Source organism: Lepidochelys kempii, chromosome 1 (genome assembly GCF_965140265.1).
Source record: "Lepidochelys kempii isolate rLepKem1 chromosome 1, rLepKem1.hap2, whole genome shotgun sequence".
Classification (NCBI taxonomy): domain Eukaryota; kingdom Metazoa; phylum Chordata; order Testudines; family Cheloniidae; genus Lepidochelys; species Lepidochelys kempii.
In genome coordinates, this window is record NC_133256.1 from 259,235,826 (window position 1) to 259,261,191 (window position 25,366).

Sequence of the window (25,366 nt, forward strand, 5' to 3'; positions counted from 1 at the left end):
ACTGGCCTGTAATTGCCAGAATAATCTCGAGCCTTTTTTAAAAAAATAGGCATTACATTACCTACCCTCCAGTGATCTGGTACACAGGCTGATTTAAGCAATAGGTTACATACCAGAGTTCGTAGTTCTGCAATTTCACATTTGAGTTCTTTCAGAACTTTTAGATGAATATCATCTGGTCTTGGTGGCTTATTACTATTCATTAATTTGTTCCAAAACCACCTCTACTGACACCTCAATATGGGACAGTTTCCTCAAATCTGTCACCTAAAAAGAATGGCTCAGGTGTGTGGATCTCCCCCACATCCTCTGCAGTGAAGACCTATGCAAAGATTTATTTAGTTTCTCCACAATGGCCTTCTCTTCCTTGAGTGCTCCTTTAGCACGTCATCTGAAAGTCCCCAACTATGGGACGGTTTCCCTCCGCTCTAGCCTGAAGCTCTCCTTATCTGAGACTTTCATCCTCCATCATCCAGCACAGAGGCTGTCAAACTGGGGTGAGACCACTCTACTGTGTCCCTGAAAGTCTCCTCTATGTACCTCTCTGTCTCCCTTAGCTCCTCCAGTTCAGTCACTTCGGCCTTAAGAGTCTGATATATATATATAGTGTGTGTGTGCGTGTGTATATGTATATACACACACAAACAATTTGTTTGCCTATATACACACACAAGGGTTATGCAAGAACTCATCCTTTTGAAGTTTCACCATGAGGAAGGACCATTATCTGCTGATTATCTGTTACTTGAGGACAATATCGGAGGTCCAAACTGTATAAAAGGAATGATTCACAGATTCATGGGGATTGTTGTTCTGAACTAATAGCTGTTATGAACACGTCACCACAGAAAACCCCTTGGTGAGATATGAAGGCCTGATCACTTGCCAGACCCCTTGTTGGAATTGAGGTTCTCTCTGGTAAGCTTATTAGCATATGTATGTTCTTCTATTGTTTTTAATTTGTTTTCTCTATAATGCTTTCACCTTAAGAATAAATGTGCTTGCTTAGGAGAAGCTGTGTGGTACACTATGACTTTGGGCAATTCTGCTGCTTATAGCCTCTAGTGAGAAAGCAAAGCAGGCCTGCTTAGGCAGTCTGACTTGCTGGGAAACTCAAACTATATGCAGGGAACCGTGCGGCCTGGAAAATCCCTGGTCAGGAGGGAGAGAGACATGGGTCTCCACCCAAAAGAGGTGATGGCTGGGGAACCGGGATCCTAATAGAGGGTGCCCTTCATGGCCCACAAAGGGGGAATACAGGTGCAGTTGCCCTGAACTGTGACACAAAGTAAGACGTGACTTGATTACGGTCTACAAGTACCAACATAGGGAAAAGATTTCTGATAACAGACAGAATTTAAATCTAGCAGAAGAAGGCATACTAAGATCAATAGTTGGAAGCTAAAGCAAGACAAATTCAAACTAGAAATAAGAATTAATTTTTTTTTTTTTTTTAAACTGAGGGGAATGAATCACTGGAACAACTTCCTTAGGGATGCAGTTGATTCTCCATCATTTGAAATCAGGAATGAAGCTCTCTCTAAAAGAAAAACTATAATTCAAACAGAAGTTATGGGCTTCATCAAGAAGCTAGCAGTTGAGGTTGTATGGTCTGTGCTATGCAGGAGGTCACACTAGATCAGGGTTTCTCAAACTTCATTGCACCCTGACCCCCTTCTGACAACAAAAATTACTACAGGACCCCAGGAAGGGGGACTGAAGCCCAAGCCCCACCACCCCAGGCTGGGGGGCCAAAGTGAAAGCCCAAGCCCTGCCATCCTGGGGGGCGCCAAAGCTTGAGGGCTTCAGCCCTTGGGGATGGGGCTCAGATTTTGGCTTTAGACCCGAGCCCCAGCAAATCTAACGCCAGCACTGGCAACCCCATTAAAACAGGGTCACGACCCACTCTGGGGTCCCAACCCACAGTTGGAGAATCGCTGCACTAGATAATCATAACAGTTTCTTCTGATCTCAAAAATCTATTACTCTCACCTGCAGTCGTGTCTTCAAAAGCTTTCGTTTAAACCCTTCATAGAACATGAACTGTATGGCAGGATTGAAGACCAGCAGCAAGGAGGGGAAAGTACCATTCCACAAAGCCAAGATTCCTTCATCCCGTATTATCTGATGAAAGGCATCTGATGTGGAAAGTGGAGAGAAGCAACAGGAATTCTTAACATACAGAATGACATTTTGATTGCAAAGGGTATGATTAATTCTACATTTTTATATCATCGTCCATTGAGTATGGGTCATCTCAGCAGCCTGGTCCCACTGCTCCCTGTGATACACTTCTACTTTTGCCTTTTAAACTAATGAACAAATTCAGGAACAATGATGGACAGAGTGGGGGGCAGAGGTGTTTCTTGGTCAAACTGGCACCAGTCATACAGCTTATATTTACCTCCTTGTGTAGATGTTCCCCTTTTACAGAGGCCCAATGTCACCATGAGATTCTTCTAGCTAAAATGGCTCTCTTCAGAGCTTTATTTGGTTATGTTTCATTTTAACAACAGGCAGCATAGCTGATCATAAAGTTAACCTCCCTCTGCCTCTGTTCCATTTAACTGGAAGCTACCTTAGAATGTCATCTCCCAGTCACCACCTGCTAACACTAAAATCAAGAGGCTAAATTGGAACTTGAACGTCTTTGGTTTTCATTTTAAACATGAGACATTTTTCACTTACAAAAACAAGGTACACAGCATCAAAATTAATTCCCTATGTTTCAAACGGTTCAAGTTTGAAATTTCTGTAATAAAGAATTGTGTTTAGAGAAGCTGGCTACCACAAAGTTTAAATATTTGACTTCTTCCCCCACTCAAAAGCATGGATCAGGGCAATAAAATAAATATACAAGATCTTCATGGAGAGGCTATTGCTAGTCAGTCAGCAGCACTGGGTCACGGTCATAAGGTCACTCTCTGGAGTTCTCAGGCAGCAAGAAAAAAAAAACAAAGGAATCATGGGATGTATATTCTACCTCCACCAACAAAATATTTACTATACAGGAGCTATACAGGAATAGAGCACTGAGGCATATTAAAAAAAATGGAGACAGTTTGGAGGACTGGATAGTTCAGGAGATTAAAGATGGTAAATAAAGGCTTATATTTCTAGACTGACAGTTCAAACTTTAGTCCAGTTCAGTGATGACTGGAAGCCACAGTTACCTCATTGGCTATTCAATAACCTACATGTAATCAGTTTGTGGGCCTAGCAGAATAAGTGTCCACACCCCTAACAGCTACAACCAGAACTGGCAAAAGTTGGCTCCCTTGTCAGTTTCTACAAAAAAGTTCAAGAACTGAATGGGTCAGAAAGACTGCACAACCCTCCTCCCTTAAGTGGACCCCTTTTCAGGATCAAAGATGGGCACTGTGCACACATACAGGAAGGGTGGGAGACCTGTGCTACCGTGGATAAGGGACTTTGGTCTTCAGAGCCATCAATCCAATATCTTTCACAAACATGAAATTCACTGAGAAAAATGACTGCAGCAGGTGCTTACCTACAATGCCTTTGTAGTTGGTTGGTACAATATCTTCATTTCTAAACTTTGCTCCCTGCAGTTTCAGTCGTGTGTTCACTACCCAGAGTGGAGTGGTCAAGAGTACGTTCACAATACCTAATACAAAAGCACCCCACAAGGAGAAGAAAATAAATCTTAACAAAAGTAAAACACAAAAAATGGGTGTTTTTCTACACTTTTTCCTTCTTTAATTTCAATGTACAAAATAACTCAGTAGTAATTCACATAGTATAGAAAACTACATAGCAGGAATTTAAAAAAAGCCCAACACACAGCAAAGATAACTACACAGCTTCTAACTAAAATTATTTCTGTAGTTTCTCCAATGAGGCCACAGAAGCCAAAACAACGGGTTTTTCAACAACTAATTAAAGGTTTCTTTGTCTTAGAATTTGCTTGACCAGTCTTCAGTGGGGTTACTTCAGGGATTAATTTGGCCCAACGTGTTGAAAAGTATATCTATTAGTTACCATCCAGCTAGACTCAGTTATAAGAGAAGCCATGTTGTTTACAGCTTTGGGAATTTTTAGAAACCAGACAAGTTTTGTTAAAACTCTTCCAGTCTAGTTTTGTTGCCTGCAAAGGAAAGCAGGATGGGTGGGAAACAGACCTCTCCCCCGTTAGATATCTGCTGGAAGATCTACTCCACATGATTCAATGACGGTGGTAAAAGCTACTGATTCAACACCTAGTTAAAGAAGATTTAGTCATTCAAAATATTGCAAAGTTGCAAAAATCTTTAACAAAGAAGCCTAATATCAGTAGGAAATCTACTCCCACTTTGATCTGTCCTGGAAGATAATGGCATTTAGGTACCATGGTAAGGGGTACATTACATAGAGAAAATGGCTCAATATCAGATACTTTTTTTGTCTGAGCATTCAACAGAAATCATTTTATAAGTGTGTGTGTACATATACACCCACACCCCCAGAGAATGTGGGGTGGTAGAAGATCTAGAGTAAATATGCATGACAAATAAAGAGAGCCATAATATGAAGCAGTTCTCTATAAGATACAAAATACAAAACACCCAGCCAGCATGACCTCCAAAGGGCTTCATAAAGCAAGGAGGTCATTATGTAATTCAGTTAAAAATCGGCGTTTCACAGCATCTCATGTTATGACATACTATGTCATCATGCCTTATAGGTTCCATTACCTGCAACAAACCCCAGGACCAAATCTTTTCCTGTGGTAGAATGTTGGCCTTTGACCCAGAGAGCTCTGAGACTGTTAAACGTATAAAAATAGACAAAATTGGAGCAGCAGAGGCTGGAGATAACAGGGAACCACCCTCGATATGGTGCCAGGCTGAGGAGAAAAAACAGCAGGCAAAATAAGGGTCAGAAAACTACCATTATAAATTGAAAGCATCTGGGATCTGACCCAAAGCACTCTGAAGTCAATGTGAATTTTTCCATTGGTTTCAACAGACTTCAGATCAGGCCTCCAAAGAGAAAAAAAAAGCACTGGAAGCCATTGGTTAAACAGATACACAGAGAACAGAGTTGTGGACCCAATAAGGAGTTATATACTGTCTTTCATCCACAAGGATCCCAAAGTGTTTTGCAGATCCATCAATATAGGAGTTTTTTATATGCTACTGAAATACTATACCTTTGGGATAGAAAACAACATCTACTCTTTGCCAGGGACAGCAAACACAATTTTTAAAAATTGCATTTATTTATTTTTCCTTTCTTTGTTTGTGTGTGTGTGTAGGGGAAGATTCACACAGCTGGCACTATATATATTACCATTATATTGAGACAATTTCCAACCAGTAACAATCACACTGACTCAATATAATTCTTAACTCTATTACTGGTTAAAATAAAGCACTCAATTCTTTCCTTATACTGATAACACTCATGAGTAACTCCACTGAAATAAGTGGAGTTACAAACGCTGGTATAAGTTAAAAGAGAAACAGACTCACAAAATCTATAGTCAGTGTATCTTCAAATTGTACGTATCAACATTCCCCCATTTCATTGGGAAAGTACGAAGAGTTAAGTTTCTAAAGTTACAGGCTTCCATGATTAACTGTCAGTAGTACAGTTACTGGTGGGAAGAAAGAGAAGATGGAGAAGGAAAAACCAACTCTTGCATGTTTCTGGTCCCTTCTATCTCAGGAAAAATATATATACACCTTATATGAACCATATACTCTATTTAAAAACAAAATAAACCCACAAAGGGTTCATAAAAATCAGAGATACTTCTGATGATCTGATTACAAATATTTTTCCAGCAGAAACCTCCCAAAGTGCAAAACAGCAAACATCAAAGATAAGAAAAATCAGTTTATTTTAGTGGCTCAAGTTACCAGTACCCTCAATCCAAACCTGTCCTGGTGATAAGAGTAAATCCAAGTTACTGTCCTGAATTTTATCCAGGTGTTGAACTTGTCTCATCGAATTCACAACAACAAGATGAACTAGACCACACCAGCAGAAAACTGCTTTCAACATCACTTGAGAAAAGTGGGAATGAGAGGAAACAGACAAAGCAGTTTTTGACAAGTTAAGAACAGTGTTTTCCTGGTGCAGACAAGGGCCTAAGAAGAAAACCTGTGTTAGCGAAACCGGTTTTAAAAAAACAAATTCCACTACCACAAATATTTGTATAGCGTGAAAGGAGCCTTTGCCAACTGAAACCCACACTATGCTTGGGATCTTGCACCTTTTATTGTTTTTCCAGTTGTCCCACCCATTTCTCCAAAACTAGGTTAGCTTTTCTAGAGCTCTTAAGTGTCTTGATGGAAATCAATAAGTTTCCCATTGCCAGGAAAAAAACGGTTATGTACCTGTTTGGCAACTGTTGTTCTTCAATATGTGGGAGATTTTTCCCATTAGGGCAGTGCATGTGCCCTCCACGTGCTTGCGGTGCCAGCTAAAGGTATAATGGGTGGACCCACCCCAAGTTCCTTCACACCAGCAGCCTATATTTTTGACTCTGATGAAGGGGGAAAGGAGGGTGGGTCATGGAATGGACACATGCAACCTAACTCGAAGAAAAAGTTACCAAACAGGTATATCATTTTTTTTCTTCAAGTGTTTGAACATGTCCATTCCAGGTGACTGACAAACAGTATGAGATCAAGGAGGGTATCGGAGTCTAGCTGAACAAGGACTGCAACACAACTCTCACAAATCTAGCATCATCTTTTGAGGCTTGGGAGACAGCATAATGACTGGTGAAGATATGAACAGATGACTTAGTTGCAGCCTTGCAAATGTCATTGATGGCTAAGAAAGCAGCTGATGCTGCTTGCAGTGTGCTGAAACACTCTCAGGTGTTGAAACCTTAGTGATATCATAGCACAGTAGAATGCAGGAAGAAATCCAGGAGGAAATTCTCAGAGGAGAAATGAGTTGATCCTTCGTCTGTCAGCAAAGGAGATGAATAATCTAAACTGCTTAGGCCTGTCCAGATAACAAGCTAATGCCCTGTGGATGTCCAAAGTATGGAGTTTTTCCTCATCTTTATGAGAGTGAGGCTTTGGAAAAAAAGTTGGTAAGTATATAGACTGATTTAGGTGAAAATCTAACACCACTTTAGTTAGAAATGTAGATATAAGCAGACCTTATCTTCATAGAACACCATATGGGAGATGGAGGATCAGCAACTAAAGCCTGAAATTCTGTTATGCTACTTGCGAAAGTAATAGGCACCAGGAACACTACCTTCATTGAGAAATGAGAAAAATAGCAACTAGTCATAGGCTTAAAGGGGGGGTGGGTCCCATTAAAGCTGACAAAACCAATTTTAGATCCTATGATGGTGTGGGATCTCTTACAGATGGGAAGAGCCTGTGCAACCATTTCAAGAATCTAACAGTAGTAAGGTTAGAAAAAACAGATCTTCCTTCTATAGGAGAACGGAGTATAGAAACAGCCACCAACTGAACTCTCAGGGAACTGACAGAGTTCTTTTCTGTTAGGTGAAGCAGATAATCCAGAAGAAAATATATGGAAGCCTGCAAGGGAGGGGTACCCTTCCACTGGGACCACACAGAGAATCTTTTCCATTTCATGACCAGGGGCCTGTAAAAATTCCAATTTCATGAACTGTGCAGAAAATGCTAAATTAGTCCAATATCACTATTTTTCCAACAGCAGAGAGGTAGAAGTAGGCATTCATGCAAGCCAGTCTTGTAATTGGTATGGCTTGTAGTGTGTTCTGGGTAGCAGCGGCACTGGCACTGCATGTCACATAAACCAGCTCCTGAGTCCCTCCCACAAATGCTGCTGCATGGTAGGAGCCACACAGAGCACAAGACTGGTGCACATGGATGCTCATTTCCAACTCGCTGCTGTTGGAAAAATCACAGCAGTTTGACAGTCATGCATATTCCACAAAATTCTATATGTTACCATTACACTGCCATGAATTTTTTTTAAAAAGCCATGATTTTCTCAGGGCCTTATTCATGAAGTAAGTGCATTTGGTGGATGGCTTTCTGCTATTTAAAAGTATGTTTTTAACTTCAAAGGAACAGTCCATTTCCCGGGGAGTTAACCAAGGAGCATCCTCATACATCTAATAATTGTCAGGAACCAGGGAGGACATTTCAAAGACAGTGGCTTCATCAGGAGAAGGTGAGGAAGTGTTCAGTGACGACATCACAGTATCAACCTGTTCTGATGCCTGCTGAACCTTCTTACCACATGGGCCAGACTCTGGAGATTTAAGTTCCACCACTTACTGCGTACTGGGATTGGCACTAGATAGAGTGACTGGACAGAGACTTAGTAGTAGCAGGTGCAGGAGATGAGGACCTAGTGTCTGGAGGGACACCCTGAGGATTCCAAAAAAGCCATTACTGGATCTGATATGGTATCAGAGACCAACCCCAAAGCATCCGATCCCTGGACCTGGTCCAGTGAGAATGCCAGTGCCAACACCTCAACCAGCAGAAAGGGAAATCTGAGATCTCCTGTAATGAGTGTGTATGATCCCACCTCCAAATCCAGGGAGGAGTAAGTATAATCAGAAAGCCAAGGTGGTGCAGTACCAGGCGGTGCAGCAGGACGTTGGGAACCGAAAGGACAAGAAGTAGATAGTAACAGGGGAAGCATTAGCAGCTTTCTCGCTAATGGTACTGTTTGTCTTCCCTGCTAAACAGCACAGCTTTTGCCTACCATCAGTGTCATCAATTGGAAGGCAGAAGCTCGCTGTGAATTGGGGAGCAGAGGGGGATAAGAAGGGAAGCAAGGGGAGTTACTAAGACTGAGAGGGAGGGAGTAGCCAGCTCCAGGATGGGAAGGGGCATCCCAGCAATTCCTACTTCCATTCCTATGCCAGTTCCTCAGTGGCTGGCACACACACACCTGCCCTCACTGGACTGGGTATCTCTATCAGCAATGGCTGGTCGGACTGCGCTGGACTAGGGACTCACATGAGTGACCATCTCTTCCAGCCAGCCCTGTGTGGTCCCTGAACACTAACCCCAGCCAATGTAAAAGAAGAAGAGGAGAGGAGAGTTGTTGCTACCTGCTCCCTGGAGGCAAACCTGTTCCCATGCACCAACACATCCACTCCATACCCTCCTCCAGGTCCTACTCCGGCCTCTACAAGATAATATGGGAGCAGAAAACATTGGGGGGCCAGAAACATACATCAACCCTTGTACTAGTTCCATTATGTAGGTGCTAGCCCTCACCACCTCCCAGTTCCACCACAATGGTACCAAAAACTGTGTAGCCCCTCATGGTACCAAGGATGAAACAGGTACCAAAGCTTGCATTGCATGAATGGGCAATGCCGGTACCTCAATGCCTTGCAGCAAAGGTGAGTCTGGAACCAAGAAGCAAAGGAAGTCCCTCAGGTGTCATCTGTACCGAGAGGGAGAGATGCCCCAGAGCATTCACTGAAAATTAACTCAATGCTGAAGAAGATCTTAACAATGCAGCCAGTCTTCATGGTACCAAAGGTGGTGCCGGACACAACAACTCTACATTGCTAGTCAGGTATGTGATACCAGGGAGTTGCCTAGCTGGGCCTGGAGCTCTAACCTCAGTGCCCACCTTTTTCCTGTGTGATGTCGTTGCGGTCCTAGCCCTCATGAACAAAGAGGGCTTTTCTGGCTAGAAGAACGTGAACTGTCTGCTTTCTTCAGCCATTTGTGCAGCACCAGAGAAGGAGAGCGGCATCTTTTCTCTGACTCCCTCTGGCAAGGGGATACCGCCAAATCTAGTAGTGCAGTCCTGCGTGGATTAAGTCTGAACCCCTGTGTACCGAGTGGCTGGGTTCCAAGTGGAGGCATAAAGCAATTTCCATGAAGAGATGTCGAAGTCTTACTTTCCTAGACTTAAACTCCTGCAGATAGGGCTCCTATATCTAATATGTCCTCCCCATAAACCCTAAACAATGGGAGTGAGGATTGCTGACTAGCATAGACTTGTTACAGCCAGAAAAGCACTTAAACCCTGGGGATTTAGGCATGCCCCAGGACAGAGCTTAAAAAGCTCCAACAAAAAGCTCCAAGCAAAAATTTGCCAAAAGCAAGTACACTAACTAAAACTATATACGATAATAATTTTTAGAAAACATTATTTCATAAGAGAAAGGGAAAGGTGTGATGAGCACACACATTCCAACTATCATGGTGAAAAGGAACAGAGGAGGATTGAGGCAGCTCTGCCCTTTGTACCTTAGGCTAACAGCGAAGCTCTGCTGAGAGCACATGCACCACACTGACAGATATCAATATGGGGAAAAAATTTACTGCCTTGGGTGCACTGGCATGCGCACACACACACACACACTTGAAGTGAAATGGGCATGTGCAACCATTTGAAGAACTTGGATTTTCAATTTTGCTGTAAGTGCACAAAGTCTCATTTTTACAGTCTTTCAAATCCAACTATTACATCCTCAAATCTCTCTCTTATTATGGACGCCTTGATTTCTGTAGCTGTTTACACCTTCTATAAATTCCTCAGAGTAGATAATGGAAATACAAAACTGTGAGCCAAAGATGGTATCAACTGGTTTACAAGTGTTTTTTTCTCCCTATGCTCACTCTTACTTTTTGGCATTTGCTTTCCCAGAGCCTTACACACAGTTTATTGTTGATCCTGCATGATTCTCAGGTCACAAAAATCATGACATCCATATCTGTGGATTCCTCTTTCACTCCTTTTCTATTTTTAGGGGCTAGGGAAAGTGTTTAACCTAGGCCTGGTCTACACTGGAAAAATAAGTATGTCAGGGATGTGAAAAATCCACACCCATTAGCGGTGTAGACAGCGCTAGGTCGACAGAATTCTTCAGTCAACCTAACTACTGCCTCTTGGGGAGGTAGATTATCTATGCCAATGGGAGTTTTAACTGTAGACAAACTCCTAGTTTCACCAATTGTAACTGCATGGGTAAAGTCTGAAAAAGGCAAAATGTTATTAGGCAAACTGGAACCTGGCTAGGATGCTAGGACTGACAACTCTACTCTAGTGTAAAATACCAGGAATTCTTGGAGTAAGAGCTCCAAGGGAGGGTTACATACACACCTACTTGTCAGTCAGTACTTTTCAACAAGGTTCTGTAGGCAGGCATGCAACTCCTACAGCACAGCTCTATGCAAGGACATGAAGGTTAATTTCTGCTACACAGGATCCTAATTCTCCATCCTGGGTCCAAAAAGCCATTTGTGGGATTCTCCAGGTGATGGGGGAGAAGAAAGAATGAACCTTTAACTGGAAAGCATATCCCAAAACAGCCTATTATTTATGGTGGCTAGGTTATCTAAAAGGAGACTGCACCTGTATGATTAGAAACTCACACCTCAGAGAATCCAGACAAATGAAGAGACTGATATATGGAGACTAGTATATCCAGATATATGGAGGCTCACTGGATGCACATACACAGCACTTCTGAAGGTTAACTTTTATCAAGATAATTGTGAACATCTGTACTTACAGGCCTTCTTCTTTGATTATCTCCAGTAGCACTGTGTGTGTTGTCTTGGACTTGCGTTTCTCATCAACTGGAAGACAAAAGACAGATCTAATTTTTAGCACTTTAAAAGTTGAAAGTACTCATCATCAACTCCTTATTCCTCTACTCCTCTAAATCTGCCAATTTCGCCTTCTCCATAAATGACTCAGTTTTCTCCCAGCTCCCTAGCCACCATTGAAAGCATCTATCTCTTTCCACTTGATATTTAAGGTTTCCTGCCTCCTTATTTGTTTCCTCCCCAGCAACACTAAGGGCAGGTCTACACTATGGGGCTCAGTCCATCTAAGTTATGCAACTCCAATTACATGAATAATGTAGCTTAGGTCGACCTTTCGCGGTGTCTACACCACACTGGGTCGATGGGAGAAACTCTCCTGTCAACTTAGCTTATGCTTCTTGTTCCGGTGGAATACCGGAGTCGACAGGAAAGCAATCGGCAGTCGATTTAGCGGGTCTTCACTAGACTCGCTAAATCAACTCCCGTGGATCGATTGCCGCGCATCGATCCCCTGGTAAGTGGAGAGAAGCCCTGAGATGTGCCCGTGGGCAGCTGCCCCTTAACTTTTGTTAATTCCTGATCTGATAATTGGACCATGAATCAGAGGTGGGACTCCCTTCCCTGTTTCACTGTCAAAAACATTCCCTGACCCCCAGATCCGAATAAACCTGCCTCTTACAGCCAGTTTACAGATGACCATGCATTGGGAAAAAGCCTCGTTTTCTAAGAGCTGAGGACTGCTGTACAGTATTATGGGGCTAATTCAAGCATACATCTCTGAATATTTGTCAAATGATCTCATCCCAGTTCTTAATAAAGCTTTAGCCTAATATCAGATGCCTTCTGCTTCTGTAGCTTATAAGTAGGAAATACTCAGGCTTGACAACCATGGGCTGTTCAGGAGTTAAAGTTTAATTTTGGGAAACATGGGATATTTGTACTCCCAATTTCGCTCTCACTCTGTGCTTTTAAATTCCCCTATGGCACAATGCCTTAGGCAAGAACGTGCTTGTTTTTCTCCTGCACATAGTGTTGTTCCCATGGGCTGGCAAGACCAGTCTGCACTTAAAACGCTGAATCAGCACAGCTACTATAGCACTTTAACGAAGATGCTCTAAGCTGACAGGAGAGACTGTTCTCCCATTGGTGTAGTTAATCCACTTCCCTGAGAAGCGATAGTTACGTCAGTGGGAGAAGCAGTGCTGGCTACACGGGGGGTTAGGTCAATATAACTACTTCAGGTTTCAGAGTAGCAGCCGTTTTAGTCTGTATCCGCAAAAAGAAAAGGAGGACTTGTGGCACCTTAGAGACTAACAAATTTATTTGAGCTCAAATAAATGCTCAAATAAATGTGTTAGTCTCTAAGGTGCCATAACTACTTCACCCATTTTTCACACTCCTGAGCAACGAAGTTATTCCAAGATAGGTCTGTAGTGTAGACCAGACTTTAGACATTCAAATGTGAGCCATAAGTCACACAGCAATGACTTTTCAGCTAATTAAAGAGTCAGTCAGTGCTGTTCCTAAGGTTTAATCAGCCTCAACTAGAAGAATGTTGCTGGTGATGAGGAAGGAACAAAAGGAAAGATCCTTGTTTACACAGAGGAGATCCCTATGATGGGGGTGTGCCAGGTCTCGCAGTCCTAACATACTCTGCCTCAGGAAAGGAGCAGTTAAAGTGGGTCCCCCAGGGCTGCCTAGAAAGGCTGCACGGAAGCAGCCAATCAGAGTGCAGCAGGCTCAGCTAAAAAGAGCTGCAGGGCCTGAGCAGGTCGGTTGCTAGCTGGGACCAGAAGGGTGAGGAAGGACAAAGAGACTCTCTCTAGGAAGGAGGCCTGGGAAAGACACTGCTCAAGCAGGGATAAGACAGAGAGAACCCAAAAACTGTAACCCAAAAGTAATGGGCGAAGGTGATGGGACTCAGGGGGAAGCAACCCAGGGAATACAGCAGCAGCAACTATTAATGGAAGCAGTACAAGGCTGCTGTTTATAGGGTCCCTGACTTGGGACCTGGAGTAGTGGGCGGGCCTGGTTCCCTGGGGAAGTGGCCTAAGCCCTGAGAAGTGTTCAGAGAAGCTGCGAATGGGTGACAGGGAATGGATCACTTGATAATTACCTGTTTTGTTCATTCCCTATGGGGCACGTGACATTGGCCACCATTGGAAGACAAGATACTGGGCTAGATGGACCTTTGGTCCGACCCAGTATGGCCGTTCTTATGAGATGGGGCTGAAGACCCTGGAGAGAGCCAACCATTAGTGGGACTTTGTTACTCCAGAAGGGGACTGAATTTAAGAGATGATGTGGCTGGACAGCTGGGGCAGCAAGAACAAAAAGTCAAAGTCTTGAGGGTGAAAGCCCTGGGGGCAGTGCTCTACAACAGGGCAGAAATGAACTTAAAGCCAGCCCAGAAAGGGGATGAGATCTCTGCAAAGAGGCAGGGTTAAAGACACTAATAAGAGCACTGTGATATGCCCTGCTGGATGCTTGATACCCCAGAAGGTGGTCATCCATTTTAGACTGTGACGTGAACGGAGGGCTGAGCCACTGAAGACCTGCCCAGCAACAGCTGACAGGGCAACAGGAGCAGAAAAAGAGTGCAGGATGATACCCAGGTGACAGGAGGCACTCACAAGAGGTGAGTGCACCCCATCACGATCCCCATGCAACTACTCCCAGAAGTGCCGAGGCTAAAAGGAAATGGAAACAAAGACAGGAGCCACAAAGACACAGGTGTTTAGACACTTACCCTGAAGTCTAAGTCTAGCTGTATCCAAAGGAAAAAATACTGTCATTGCAGTCACACTGCCCTGAAAAATGATAAAACAGTTAATTAGCAATTTTTTGTATATCTGTCTGTAATGAGTTACATACACAATCATTACAAGTTTCTCAGCAAAATTACTCCACATAAACAAGAACTAAACTATATTCTTTGTTAAAAACTGCTTAACAATGACCTTTTGTTTACCCCTGTAAATTCTGTTCCCACCCAAAATCAAAATTTGCTGAATAAAGGTGAAGAGTAATATGCATAACAAAATTTAACAGAAAAAGAAAATGAACTCTATAGATACCAATAGACAACTGGAAACTTTTGGTCACAGGGTTAGAGAAAAGGCTTTCAAATGTGATTAAATAAGTTGTAAATAAACTGAAATGATTGCAAAGCTCTCCTTTAGCATAAAAGTTTTTAGAAGTCTGATGTCAGTAAGCAGATAAAAGAGCACTAGTTTGTTTCTCCATTCCCACTTCTGCCCCACCTATACAAGTCTGATAAAAGGTTATGCTGGAAGGAGGAATGTTAAAATTACATGGCATTTATCCCTCTAAATTAGGATCAAAATAGTGCCCTAGAGCACAATACAAGGGACCATTGTTATGAGAGGTGCTGCCTTCTAAATGAGACAAAATAGCGGTGCTCATTAAAAATTCAGATGCAGTTTTTGCAAGTCAATCCCAGTGCTTAGCCAAATTCCAATTTAGGAAATTACAGTCTGCTTTCATAAAATTCACCCCGTAGTTTTAATTAGATATAGAGGGTGAAATCTTGGCCAATATTCTCTACTTCTTGTGCAGCACAGCCGTTGGATTCTGTAAACACAGGCACTGGCTTCTAATTTTCCCCGGGGGTGCTAAACTCCGGCTCAGCCCAGGCCCCACCCCCACTCCACCTCTGCCCCCACCCCCGCCCTGGGAGGGAGGGAGAGGAGTTGATCAGCACGGGGGCAGCCAGTGGGCAGGAGGAGGGGGGCTTGACTGCTGCTGCAGGCTAAGCACCTGCTAATTTTTCTCTGTGGGTGCTCCACCCCTGGAGCACCCACAGAGTCGGCATCCATGCTTGTAAATATGGCAGTATGGCTCCTCCCTCCACAACTTCCACTATTTGCCTCACCACCCTGTTTAATGGTTTCAGAGTGGTAGCCGTGTTAGTCTGTATCAGCAAAAACAAGGAGTCCTTGTGGCACTTTGTTGGTCTCTAAAGTGCCACAAGGACTCTTTGTTGTTTTTGCCCTGTTGACTCTTATTTTTAAGACTGTAAGCTCTTTAGAATGGAGCAGGCTTTTACTGTACAGCACCTGGCACAATGGGGCCCCCACCTGGTTGAGCCTCCAGGCACTACTGTAATACTAAGACTCATAAAGTGGCCTGTAAGTATCTTCTTCTGAAGCTTCAGCCTCATCGCTCATAGAGGATTTGTAAACAATGAAGCAACAAGGAAGAAAGCAGAAATTCCCACCTGAATCCAAGTGATGGCAACAGTGATTTTTTTATTATTATTTTATTTCTATAATGTGGCTCTGAGGTAAGCCAAGACTTCTTTTTTTGCCTTGTGTGAAAGAGTTGGCATGTCTGGGTTATTCTGTGCACTCAATTTTGTATTATATGCTGAACTTCCTTGATTATCCACATCATCAGCATGATCGGTGGATCTGCAGCTTTCCAGGGGATGTCTACACTACAGGTGCTACAGCAGCACACCTGCAGCGCTACTACTATCCTGTGGTAATGTAGACAATACAGCAACAGAAGGAGTTTTTCTGTTGCAGTAGTAAATCCACCCCCTCAAGAGGCGGTGGCTATGTCAATGGAAGAATTCTTCTGTCAACCTAGCTGCGTCTACAGTGGGAGATACGTAAACCTAACTATGTTGCACAGGGCATGAAATATTTCACAGCCCTGAGCAACAAAGCTAAGTTGGCTTACATTTTAGGTGTAGGCGAGGCCTTACTCTGGACACAATGGCGAAACTAGACAGGGACTGTATTTTAAGGGTGTTCCTTCTCTGAGCAGGGGGGCGTCACATGTAAGCTGGAGGTGCAGAGGAGGGAGAGAGAGAGAAGGAGGGACTCTGACCAGCCAGAACACTAGCAGACCTCACTTCTCGAAAGGGTGAGATCAGACTAGGATGGGGTTGAATCTCAGAACTTTTCTTATACTGTAAATATCTGAAACTCTGCACTTTCTTAAGAGTAAAATGACTATAGTTAAGAGATTACTTTACTAAACGTCTATGTTCCTTGCTTTCACACCACATTGTCCAAACAGGGGTTAAACAAAAAGCTAGGGTTGCCCACAGCTGGGTGGAACTCTGTCTGTGTGTATATGCAATTAGGAGGTCTGGGACACTGATTTGGGGATTTAGAGTAGCTAGACTGCAGGTCCCAAGGAAGTACTCAGACAAGAGGCCTGATCCTGGGAGTGCACCCTAGAAACCCAAAGCTAGACTCCGTGACTAGACTCTACCCAGACTCAGTTGGCTTAAAAGCACATGGGACCCAGCAGCTGGGTCCACTTACAATAGACTGGTGACTGTACAGAGGAGGCACTGGGCCAGCTGCAACACCTTCCTTCACAGCAATTGCAAAATCTTGACTAGCAAGTCTGTTTCTGTAAATGGACAGCTTGGTCAATCTGAATTGCTTCCAGTCAGTTCCTGAGTAGAGAGCCTCCTGGTATGAGGAAGTTTTTTTTCTGATTTGTGCAAACAAAACTGAGCAAATTCAGTTGGAATTGTCTAATTCCATGGAACAGAGCAGGTTATTAAAGGGGAGACATGCCCTATCTTCTCCGCTCAAATTCCAGCTAATGTAGCTCATTGAAAGCATAAGAGCACTGGGCTCGAGTCTTTTGTTGGTAGAGATTGTGTAACATCCTTTTGGGGAAGGGCAAGTGACCAGGACATGTGCGGTCAGAACTAGTGGTCAGAGCAGGAGTCAGTCCGAGTCCGGTACCGGGAAATCAGAGTCTGTGAGAGGCCAGAAGGCAGAGTCAAGTATCAGGAGGCAGGCAGGGTCAGAAGCCAGAGTACAGTGTCTCTTGCGAGCAGGGTCTGGAGCAGAGGCAGGCAGTCTATGTTGTTGATCACACAGCTCCCCTTCAGGGCTTCCTGTTGTATATTTTGCTATTGGCCAATCAAGGAGTTGTCTGAGGCCGCCACTCTGGTCCTGCTGGGTGGTACTTCCTGCCAAGCTGAGCCCCATAGGGTCCTCAAGTTGGAGCACAGCCTAAGCCTCTTGTGGTGATTGTAGAGGCATCAGTAGCCCTGAACCCCGCAGATACCAGCCTTGCAGGTTGTAACATCATCCCCGCTTACAGGCCCCCCTTCAAGGTGGTGTCAGTCCACGCTTGTCAGGGCTAGTTTTGTGGAATTTCTCCACCAGGTCAGGGGCATGGACATGGGAGGCAGGCTCCCAAGCACATTTTTCAGGGTCGTAGCCTTCCCAATCCAATGGAGAGCACAGACAGCCACGTATCTGTCGGGAACTGAGGATGCCGTGCACTTCGTATTCATCGTGACCCTGGATTTCGAGTGGTTGAGATAGCAGTGTGGTTTGGCTGGGGGGGTAGTTCTCATTATAGGGCTTCAGAAAGGAGACATGGAAAACTGGGTGTATTTTGAGAGACTGGGGAAGCTGGAATTTGAAGATAAATTGGTTAATCTGATGGCATATCAGGAAAGGTCCCAGGAACTGGTGGTCCAATTTGCAGGAGGATCGCCTGGTCTGGAGGTGTTTGATGGCAAGCCACATCTTTTGGTCTACCATAAATACTGGAGCTTCTTGTCATCAACAATCTGCATGCCGCTTGTAGACCTCCTTCGCCTCTTCAAGGTGGTTCTTGAGCTTTTCCTGAATGAGATGGATCTGTTGGAACCCATCAGTGGCAGTGGGATTCGGAGAGATTGCTGGTAACACCAGGTGGAAATGGGGATGAAATCTGTATTTAGCGAAGAAGGAGCTCCGACCCTTAGAGGCACAGTCAGCGTTGTTTTAAGAAAACTACATATGGCAGGAGTGTGGACTTGGTTCACCCATTTAGTCTGCATTTTTCTTTTCAAACACACCCAGAAAGTTTGAATGGAGGTTGTTCGCAACTCTGAAATGTTTGTAACTCGGAACAAAAAGTTATGGTTGTTCTTTCAAAAGTTTACAACTGAATATTGACTTAATACAACTTTGAAACTTTACTACGCAGAAGAAAAATGCTGCTTTCCTTTTTTTTAGTAGTTTAAATTTAATACAGTACTGTACTTGTTTTTTCTTTTTTTTTGGTCTCTGCTGCTGCCTGAGTACTTCCAGTTCCAAATGAGATGCGTGGTTGACTGGTCAGTTCGTAACTCTGAGTTCTACTGTACTTGTCAAGGAGGCTGAGGTTCTTGCCTGGGGCCATTCCTGTCTGGCTAGCCCCCACTGTCAAGAGTTCTGCTTCCAAGGGTCTCCTTCCATCCTGGGGCCCCAGGAGCAGGTCAGCTGGGGATTGGTTGCTTTGTTGGAGGCACACTTTCTGAAAGTATTCAGGGAAGCTAATTTTCCTCTGCCACCTGTAGATACATGGGTCATGCCACTCCAACCAAGGAATGCCAAAGAATGGGGACCTGATCACATTGAGGCATACTGTTTCTCAGTGCTTCTCTACTATGGCCTCTAGTGGGACAGCCTCTTGGATTACTGGTCCCGATGATAGGGGCAACCCAACAATCATCTCCAAAAGGTCCAGTGTGGGTTTCAGCCGCAAGGAGATCTGGAGGGTTTGGACTTCTTCAGCATCTATAAAGTTGGCAGCGGCCCTAGTCTATCATTGCTAACTGTGGGGGAGATCTGCTGTGCCTGCTCCAAAAGCTGCAACTGCAGTAGCAACTGGAAGTGCAGGGAGGCACCATAGTTCCCAGGTCGGGTTCTCCTTGAGAACAGGGAAAGGGGGTGGTGGTGGTTATGGAGCATGGAGCTCTGGTGGTACCCACGCTGTGCTCCCCTACTGGGCCTGGGCTGGTCCGTTTCCCAAGTTCTTCTATGCTGGGCAGGAGGCAAGGGCATGTACTGATCCCCTGCACTAAAAACAGAGGTTCAATTGTCATTGACGCTCTCTCTCTCTTCAGGGTCAGACATTGGCAACCCAGATTGATCTGCATGGGTTCAGGACTCTATTCAACAAGCCTTGGCATGGAGGGCAGGTAGCGGGGACTGTTGGGCCACCGCTCCTTTCCTCGTTCCATTCATGGAGCCAAGAGTCAATGTGCAGGGCAAGGTCTAGAAAGGTGCCTAGGTAGATGGGGTTTTCAATGCAGGTTAGTTCACCTTTTACCTCGTCATTGAGCCCCCAGCGGAACTGGTAAAGTTGGGCTGCCTCATTCCATTCAACATCAGCCACAAATCATCAGAAATGGGTAGGCTAGGAGGTGGCTGGCCATTGCCCTGGCCACGTTTCCAGAGGATAGCCCCTGCTGCACAGATGTGAAGCAGGTCTTTGAAGATGGTCACAAAGGCTTGCAGGAAGGCATCCCAGTCAGAGAGCACAGGGCTGTTCTACTCCAACACTGGGGAGGCCCAGTTAAGTGCTTTACTGTTGACTAGGCTGACTACTGTTCCCACCTTAGTCCAGTCTATGGGGTACACTTGGGGGCAGAGCAGGATGAGCAGCCGGCACTGGTTCAGGAAACCCCAGAATTTCCAATGATCCTCACTGAACCATTCAGGCAGTGGCACTGCGGGAGCTGGTTCAGGGAATGAATGGTCTGTTTGGGCACATAAGGTCATTCCTTCTTTCTGTGAGCATGTGTGAAGGGTTCATGTAGCATTCATGCACCTGGAAACATTCAGGGCACACCCTGACTGTTGTGTAGGACCGATGCACACACTGCTCCATCCAAGGACATGGACCATGGGAAGTCAACTAAAGGACATGAACCGTGGGAAGCTTCCTTGGACTGGGCTCAAGGCCTGAGAACAAGGATTGTAGTAGATAGAGGCTGGTAAATAAGAATATTAATCAAAGTCATATTATTTCCTTTGTTGATGCCTTTTGCGGTCGGAGTATGTAATGCGCAGGGGGGAGAGAAATAAAAGAGAGGTGGAAAAGCTGACAGGGGCAATCCCGCCAGCCTGCTTGCTTGCCTAAAGCCGTGTCCTGTCTTGTATTGAACCGCCACACATGCGAGCTGCTTGGTTAGGCGTTCTACTTTGGCAGTGAGCTGCGCCACCTGAGCCTGTGACTGGACTGGTTGCTCATGCAGGGACCTATGCTTTGGCTATGTCTACACTACGAAATTAGGTCGAATTTATAGAAGTCGGTTTTTTAGAAATCGGTTTTATATATTCGAGTGTGTGTCCCCACAGAAAATGCTCTAAGTGCATTAAGTGAATTAACTCAGGGGAGTTCTTCCACAGTACCGAGGCTAGAGTCGACTTCCAGAGTGTTGCACTGTGGGTAGCTGTCCCACAGTTCCCGCAGTCTCCGCTGCCCATTGGAATTCTGGGTTGAGATCCCAATGCCTGATGGGGTCATTGTCGCGGGTGGTTCTGGGTACATATCGTCAGGCCCCCGTTCCCTCCCTCCCTCCATGAAAGCAAGGGCAGACAATCGTTTCACGCCTTTTTTCCTGAGTTACCTGTGCAGACGCCATACCACGGCAAGCATGGAGCCCACTCGGATAACCGTCACCGCATGTCTCCTGGGTGCTAGCAGACGCAGTACTGCATTACTACACAGTAGCAGCAAACCACAGTGCAATAGGACTGGTAGCCATCATCGTCATGTCCGAGGTGCTCCTGGCCATACTGGCCAGGAGCGCCTGGGCACACATGGGCGCAGGGATTAAATTTGGAGTGACTTGATCAAGTCATTCTCTTTAGTCCTGCAGTCAGTCCTATTGAACCATCTTATGGTGAGCAGGCAGGCGATATGGATTGCTAGCAGTTGTATTGTACCATCTTCTGCCAGGCAGGCAAGAGATGAGGATGGCTAGCAGTCGTATTGTACCATCTTCTGCCGAGCAGCCCTGAGATGTGGATGGCATGCAGTCCTTCTGCACCGTCTGCTGCCAGCCAAAGATGTAAAAGATAGATGGAGTGTATCAAAACAAGAAATAGACCAGATTTGTTTTGTACTCATTTGCTTCCCCCTCTCCCCCGTCTAGGGGACTCATTCCTCTAGGTCACACTGCAGTTAATCAGGGAAGGCGCAGCGAGGTAAATCTAGCCATGTATCAATCAGAGGCCAGACTAACCTCCTTATTCCAATAAGAACAATAACTTAGGTGCACCATTTCTTATTGGAACCCTCCGTGAAGTCCTGCCTGAAATACTCCTTGATGTAAAGCCACCCCCTTTGTTGATTTTAGCTCCCTGAAGCCAACCCTGTAAGCCATGTCATCAGTCGCCCCTCCCTCCGTCAGAGCAACGGCAGACAATCGTTCCGTGCCTTTTTTCTGAGCGGACGCCATACCAAGGGAAGCATGGAGGCTGCTCAGCTCACTTTGGCAATTAGGAGCACACTAAACACCACACGCATTATCCAGCAGTATATGCAGCACCAGAACTTGGCAGAGCGATACCGGGTGAGGCGGCGACTTCAGCGCGGTCACGTGAGTGATCAGGACATGGACACAGATTTCTCTGAAAGCATGGGCCCTGCCAATGCATGCATCATGGTGCTAATGGGGCAGGTTCATGCTGTGGAACGCCAATTCTGGGCTCGGGAAACAAGCACAGACTGGTGGGACCGCATAGTGTTGCAGGTCTGGGACGATTCCCAGTGGCTGCAAAACTTTTGCATGCGAAAGGGCACTTTCATGGAACTTTGTGACTTGCTTTCCCCTGCCCTGAAGCACATGAATACCAAGATGAGAGCAGCCCTCACAATTGAGAAGCGAGTGGCGATAGCCCTGTGGAAGCTTGCAACGCCAGACAGCTACCAGTCAGTTAGGAATCAATTTGGAGTGGGCAAATCTACTGTGGGGGCTGCTGTGATGCAAGTAGCCCACGCAATCAAAGATCTGCTGATATCAAGGGTAGTGACCCTGGGAAATGTGCAGGTCATAGTGGATGGCTTTGCTGCAATGGGATTCCCTAACTGTGGTGGGGCTATAGACGGAACCCATATCCCTATCTTGGCACAGGAGCACCAAGCCGCCGAGTACATAAACCGCAAGGGGTACTTTTCAATAGTGCTGCAAGCTCTGGTGGATCACAAGGGACGTTTCACCAACATCAATGTGGGATGGCCGGGAAAGGTACATGACGCTCACATCTTCAGGAACTCTGGTCTCTTTCAAAAGCTGCAGGAAGGGACTTTAGTCCCAGACCAGAAAATAACTGTTGGGGATGTTGAAATGCCTATAGTTATCCTTGGGGACCCAGCCTACCCCTTAATGCCATGAAGCCATACACAGGCAGCCTGGACAGTAGTCAGGAGCTGTTCAACTACAAGCTGAGCAAGTGCAGAATGGTGGTAGAATGTGCATTTGGACGTTTAAAGGCGCGCTGGCGCAGTTTACTGACTCGCTTAGACCTCAGCGAAACCAATATTCCCACTGTTATTACTGCTTGCTGTGTGCTCCACAATATCTATGAGAGTAAGGGGGAGACGTTTATGGCGGGGTGGGAGGTTGAGGCAAATCGCCTGGCTGCTGGTTACGCGCAGCCAGACACCAGGGCAGTTAGAAGAGCACAGGAGGGCGCGGTACGCATCAGAGAGTTTTGAAAACCAGTTTCATGACTGGCCAGGCTACGGTGTGAAAGTTCTCTTTGTTTCTCCTTGATGAAATCCCCCGCCCCTCGGTTCACTCTACTTTCCTGTAAGCTAACCACCCTCCCCTCCACCCTTCGATCACCGCTTGCAGAGGCAATAAAGTCATTGTTGCTTCACATTCATGCATTCTTTATTCATTCATCACACAAATAGGGGGATGACTACCAAGGTAGCCCAGGAGGGGTGGTGGAGGAGGGAAGGAAAAGTCCACACAGCACTTTAAGCACAGCACTTCAAAAGTTTACAACTTTAAAATTTATTGAATGCCAGCCTTCTTTTTTTGGAGCAATCCTCTGTGGCTGAGTGGCTGGTTGGCCAGTGGCCCCCCCACCGCGTTCTTGGGCATCTGGGTATGGAGGCTATGGAACTTGGGGAGGAGGGCGGTTGGTTACACAGGGGCTGTAGTGGCAGTCTGTGCTCCAGCTGCCTTTGCTGCAGCTCAACCATACACTGGAGCATACTGGTTTGATCCTTCAGCAGCCTCAGCATTGAATCCTGCCTCCTCTCATCACGCTGCCGCCACATTTGAGCTTCAGCCCTGTCTTCAGCCCGCCACTTACTCTCTTCAGCCCACCACCTCTCCTCCTGGTCATTTTGTGCTTTCCTGCACTCTGACATAATCTGCCTCCACGCATTCATCTGTGCTCTGTCAGTGTGGGAGGACAGCATGAGTTCAGAGAACATTTCATCACAAGTGCGTTTTTTTTTTCTTTCTAATCTTCACTAGCCTCTGGGAAGGAGAAGATCCTGTGATCATTGAAACACATGCAGCTGGTGGAGAAAAAAAAAGGGACAGTGGTATTTAAAAAGGCACATTTTATAAAACAGTGGCTACACTCTTTCAGGGTAAACCTTGCTATTAACATTACATACATAGCACATGTGCTTTCGTTACAAGGTCACATTTTGCCTCCCCCCACCGCGTGGCTACCCCCTCAACCCTCCCTCCTCCCTGTGGCTAACAGCGGGGAACATTTCTGTTCAGGCGCAGGCAAACAGCCCAGCAGGAACGGGCTCCTCTGAGTGTCCCCTGAAGAAAAGCACCCTATTTCAACCAGGTGACATGAATGATATCTCACTCTCCTGAGGATAACACAGAGAGATAAAGAACGGATGTTGTTTGAACGCCAGCAAACATACACTGCAATGCTTTGTTGTACAATGATTCCCGAGTACGTGTTACTGGCCTGGGGTGGTAACGTGTCCTACCGTGGTGGATGGAATAAGGCTGCCCTCCCCAGAAACCTTTTGCAAAGGTTTTGGGAGTACATCCAGGAGAGCCACGAATGCCAGGGCAAATTAATCCTTTCACATGCTTGCTTTTAAGCCATGTATGGTATTTTAAAAGGTACACTCACCGGAGGTCCCTTCTCCGCCTGCTGGGTCCAGGAGGCAGCCTTGGGTGGGTTCGGGGGGTACTGGCTCCAGGTCCAGGGTGAGAAACAGTTCCTGGCTGTCGGGAAAACCGGTTTCTCTGCTTGCTTGCTGTGAGCGATCTACAACCTCATCATCATCATCATCATCATCCTCATCTTCTTCGTCCCCAAAACCTGCTTCCGTGTTGCCTCCATCTCCATTGAAGGAGTCAAACAATATGGCTGGGGTAGTGGTGGCTGAACCCCCTAAAATGGCATGCAGCTCATCATAGAACCGGCATGTTTGGGGCTCTGACCCGGAGCGGCCGTTCGCCCCTCTGGTTTTCTGGTAGGCTTGCCTCAGCTCCTTAAATTTCACGCAGCACTTCTTCAGGTCCCTGTTATGGCCTCTGTCCGTCATGCCCTAGGAGATTTTGACAAAGGTTTTGGCGTTTCGAAAACTGGAATGGAGTTCTGATAGCATGGATTCCTCTCCCCATACAGCGATCAGATCCCGTACCTCCCGTTCAGTCCATGCTGGAGCTCTTTTGCGATTCTGGGACTCCATCATGGTCACCTCTGTGGATGAGCTCTGCATGGTCACCTGCAGTTTGCCACGCTGGCCAAACAGGAAATGAGATTCAAAAGTTCGCGGTTCTTTTCCTGTCTACCTGGCCAGTGCATCTGAGTTGAGAGTGCTGTCCAGAGCGGTCACAATGAAGCACTCTGGGATAGCTCCCGGAGGCCAATACCGTCGAATTGTGTCCACAGTACCCCAAATTCGACCCGGCAAGGCCGATTTAAGCGCTAATCCACTTGTCAGGGGTGGAATAAGGAAACTGATTTTAAGAGCCCTTTAAGTCGAAATAAAGGGCTTCATCATGTGGACGGGTGCAGGTTTACATCGATTTAACGCTACTAAATTCGACCTAAAGTCCTAGTGTAGACCAGGGCTTTGAGTGCACACTGCGTAGCATGGGTCTG

General features: G+C 45.6%; 1 protein-coding gene across 1 annotated transcript in view; it reads right to left on the reverse strand.

The window, feature by feature from the left end:
• SLC25A17 (solute carrier family 25 member 17) overlaps positions 1 to 25,366 on the reverse strand; it is a 64,016-nt gene that overhangs the window by 23,420 nt on the left and 15,230 nt on the right. The window contains exons 2-6 of the mRNA XM_073327134.1: positions 14,248 to 14,308; positions 11,462 to 11,528; positions 4,695 to 4,846; positions 3,512 to 3,628; positions 1,993 to 2,138 (exon numbers count right to left, since the gene is read on the reverse strand). Of these exons, the coding sequence (XP_073183235.1) occupies positions 1,993 to 2,138; positions 3,512 to 3,628; positions 4,695 to 4,846; positions 11,462 to 11,528; positions 14,248 to 14,308 (543 nt within the window). The remainder of the gene's footprint in view (positions 1 to 1,992; positions 2,139 to 3,511; positions 3,629 to 4,694; positions 4,847 to 11,461; positions 11,529 to 14,247; positions 14,309 to 25,366) is intronic.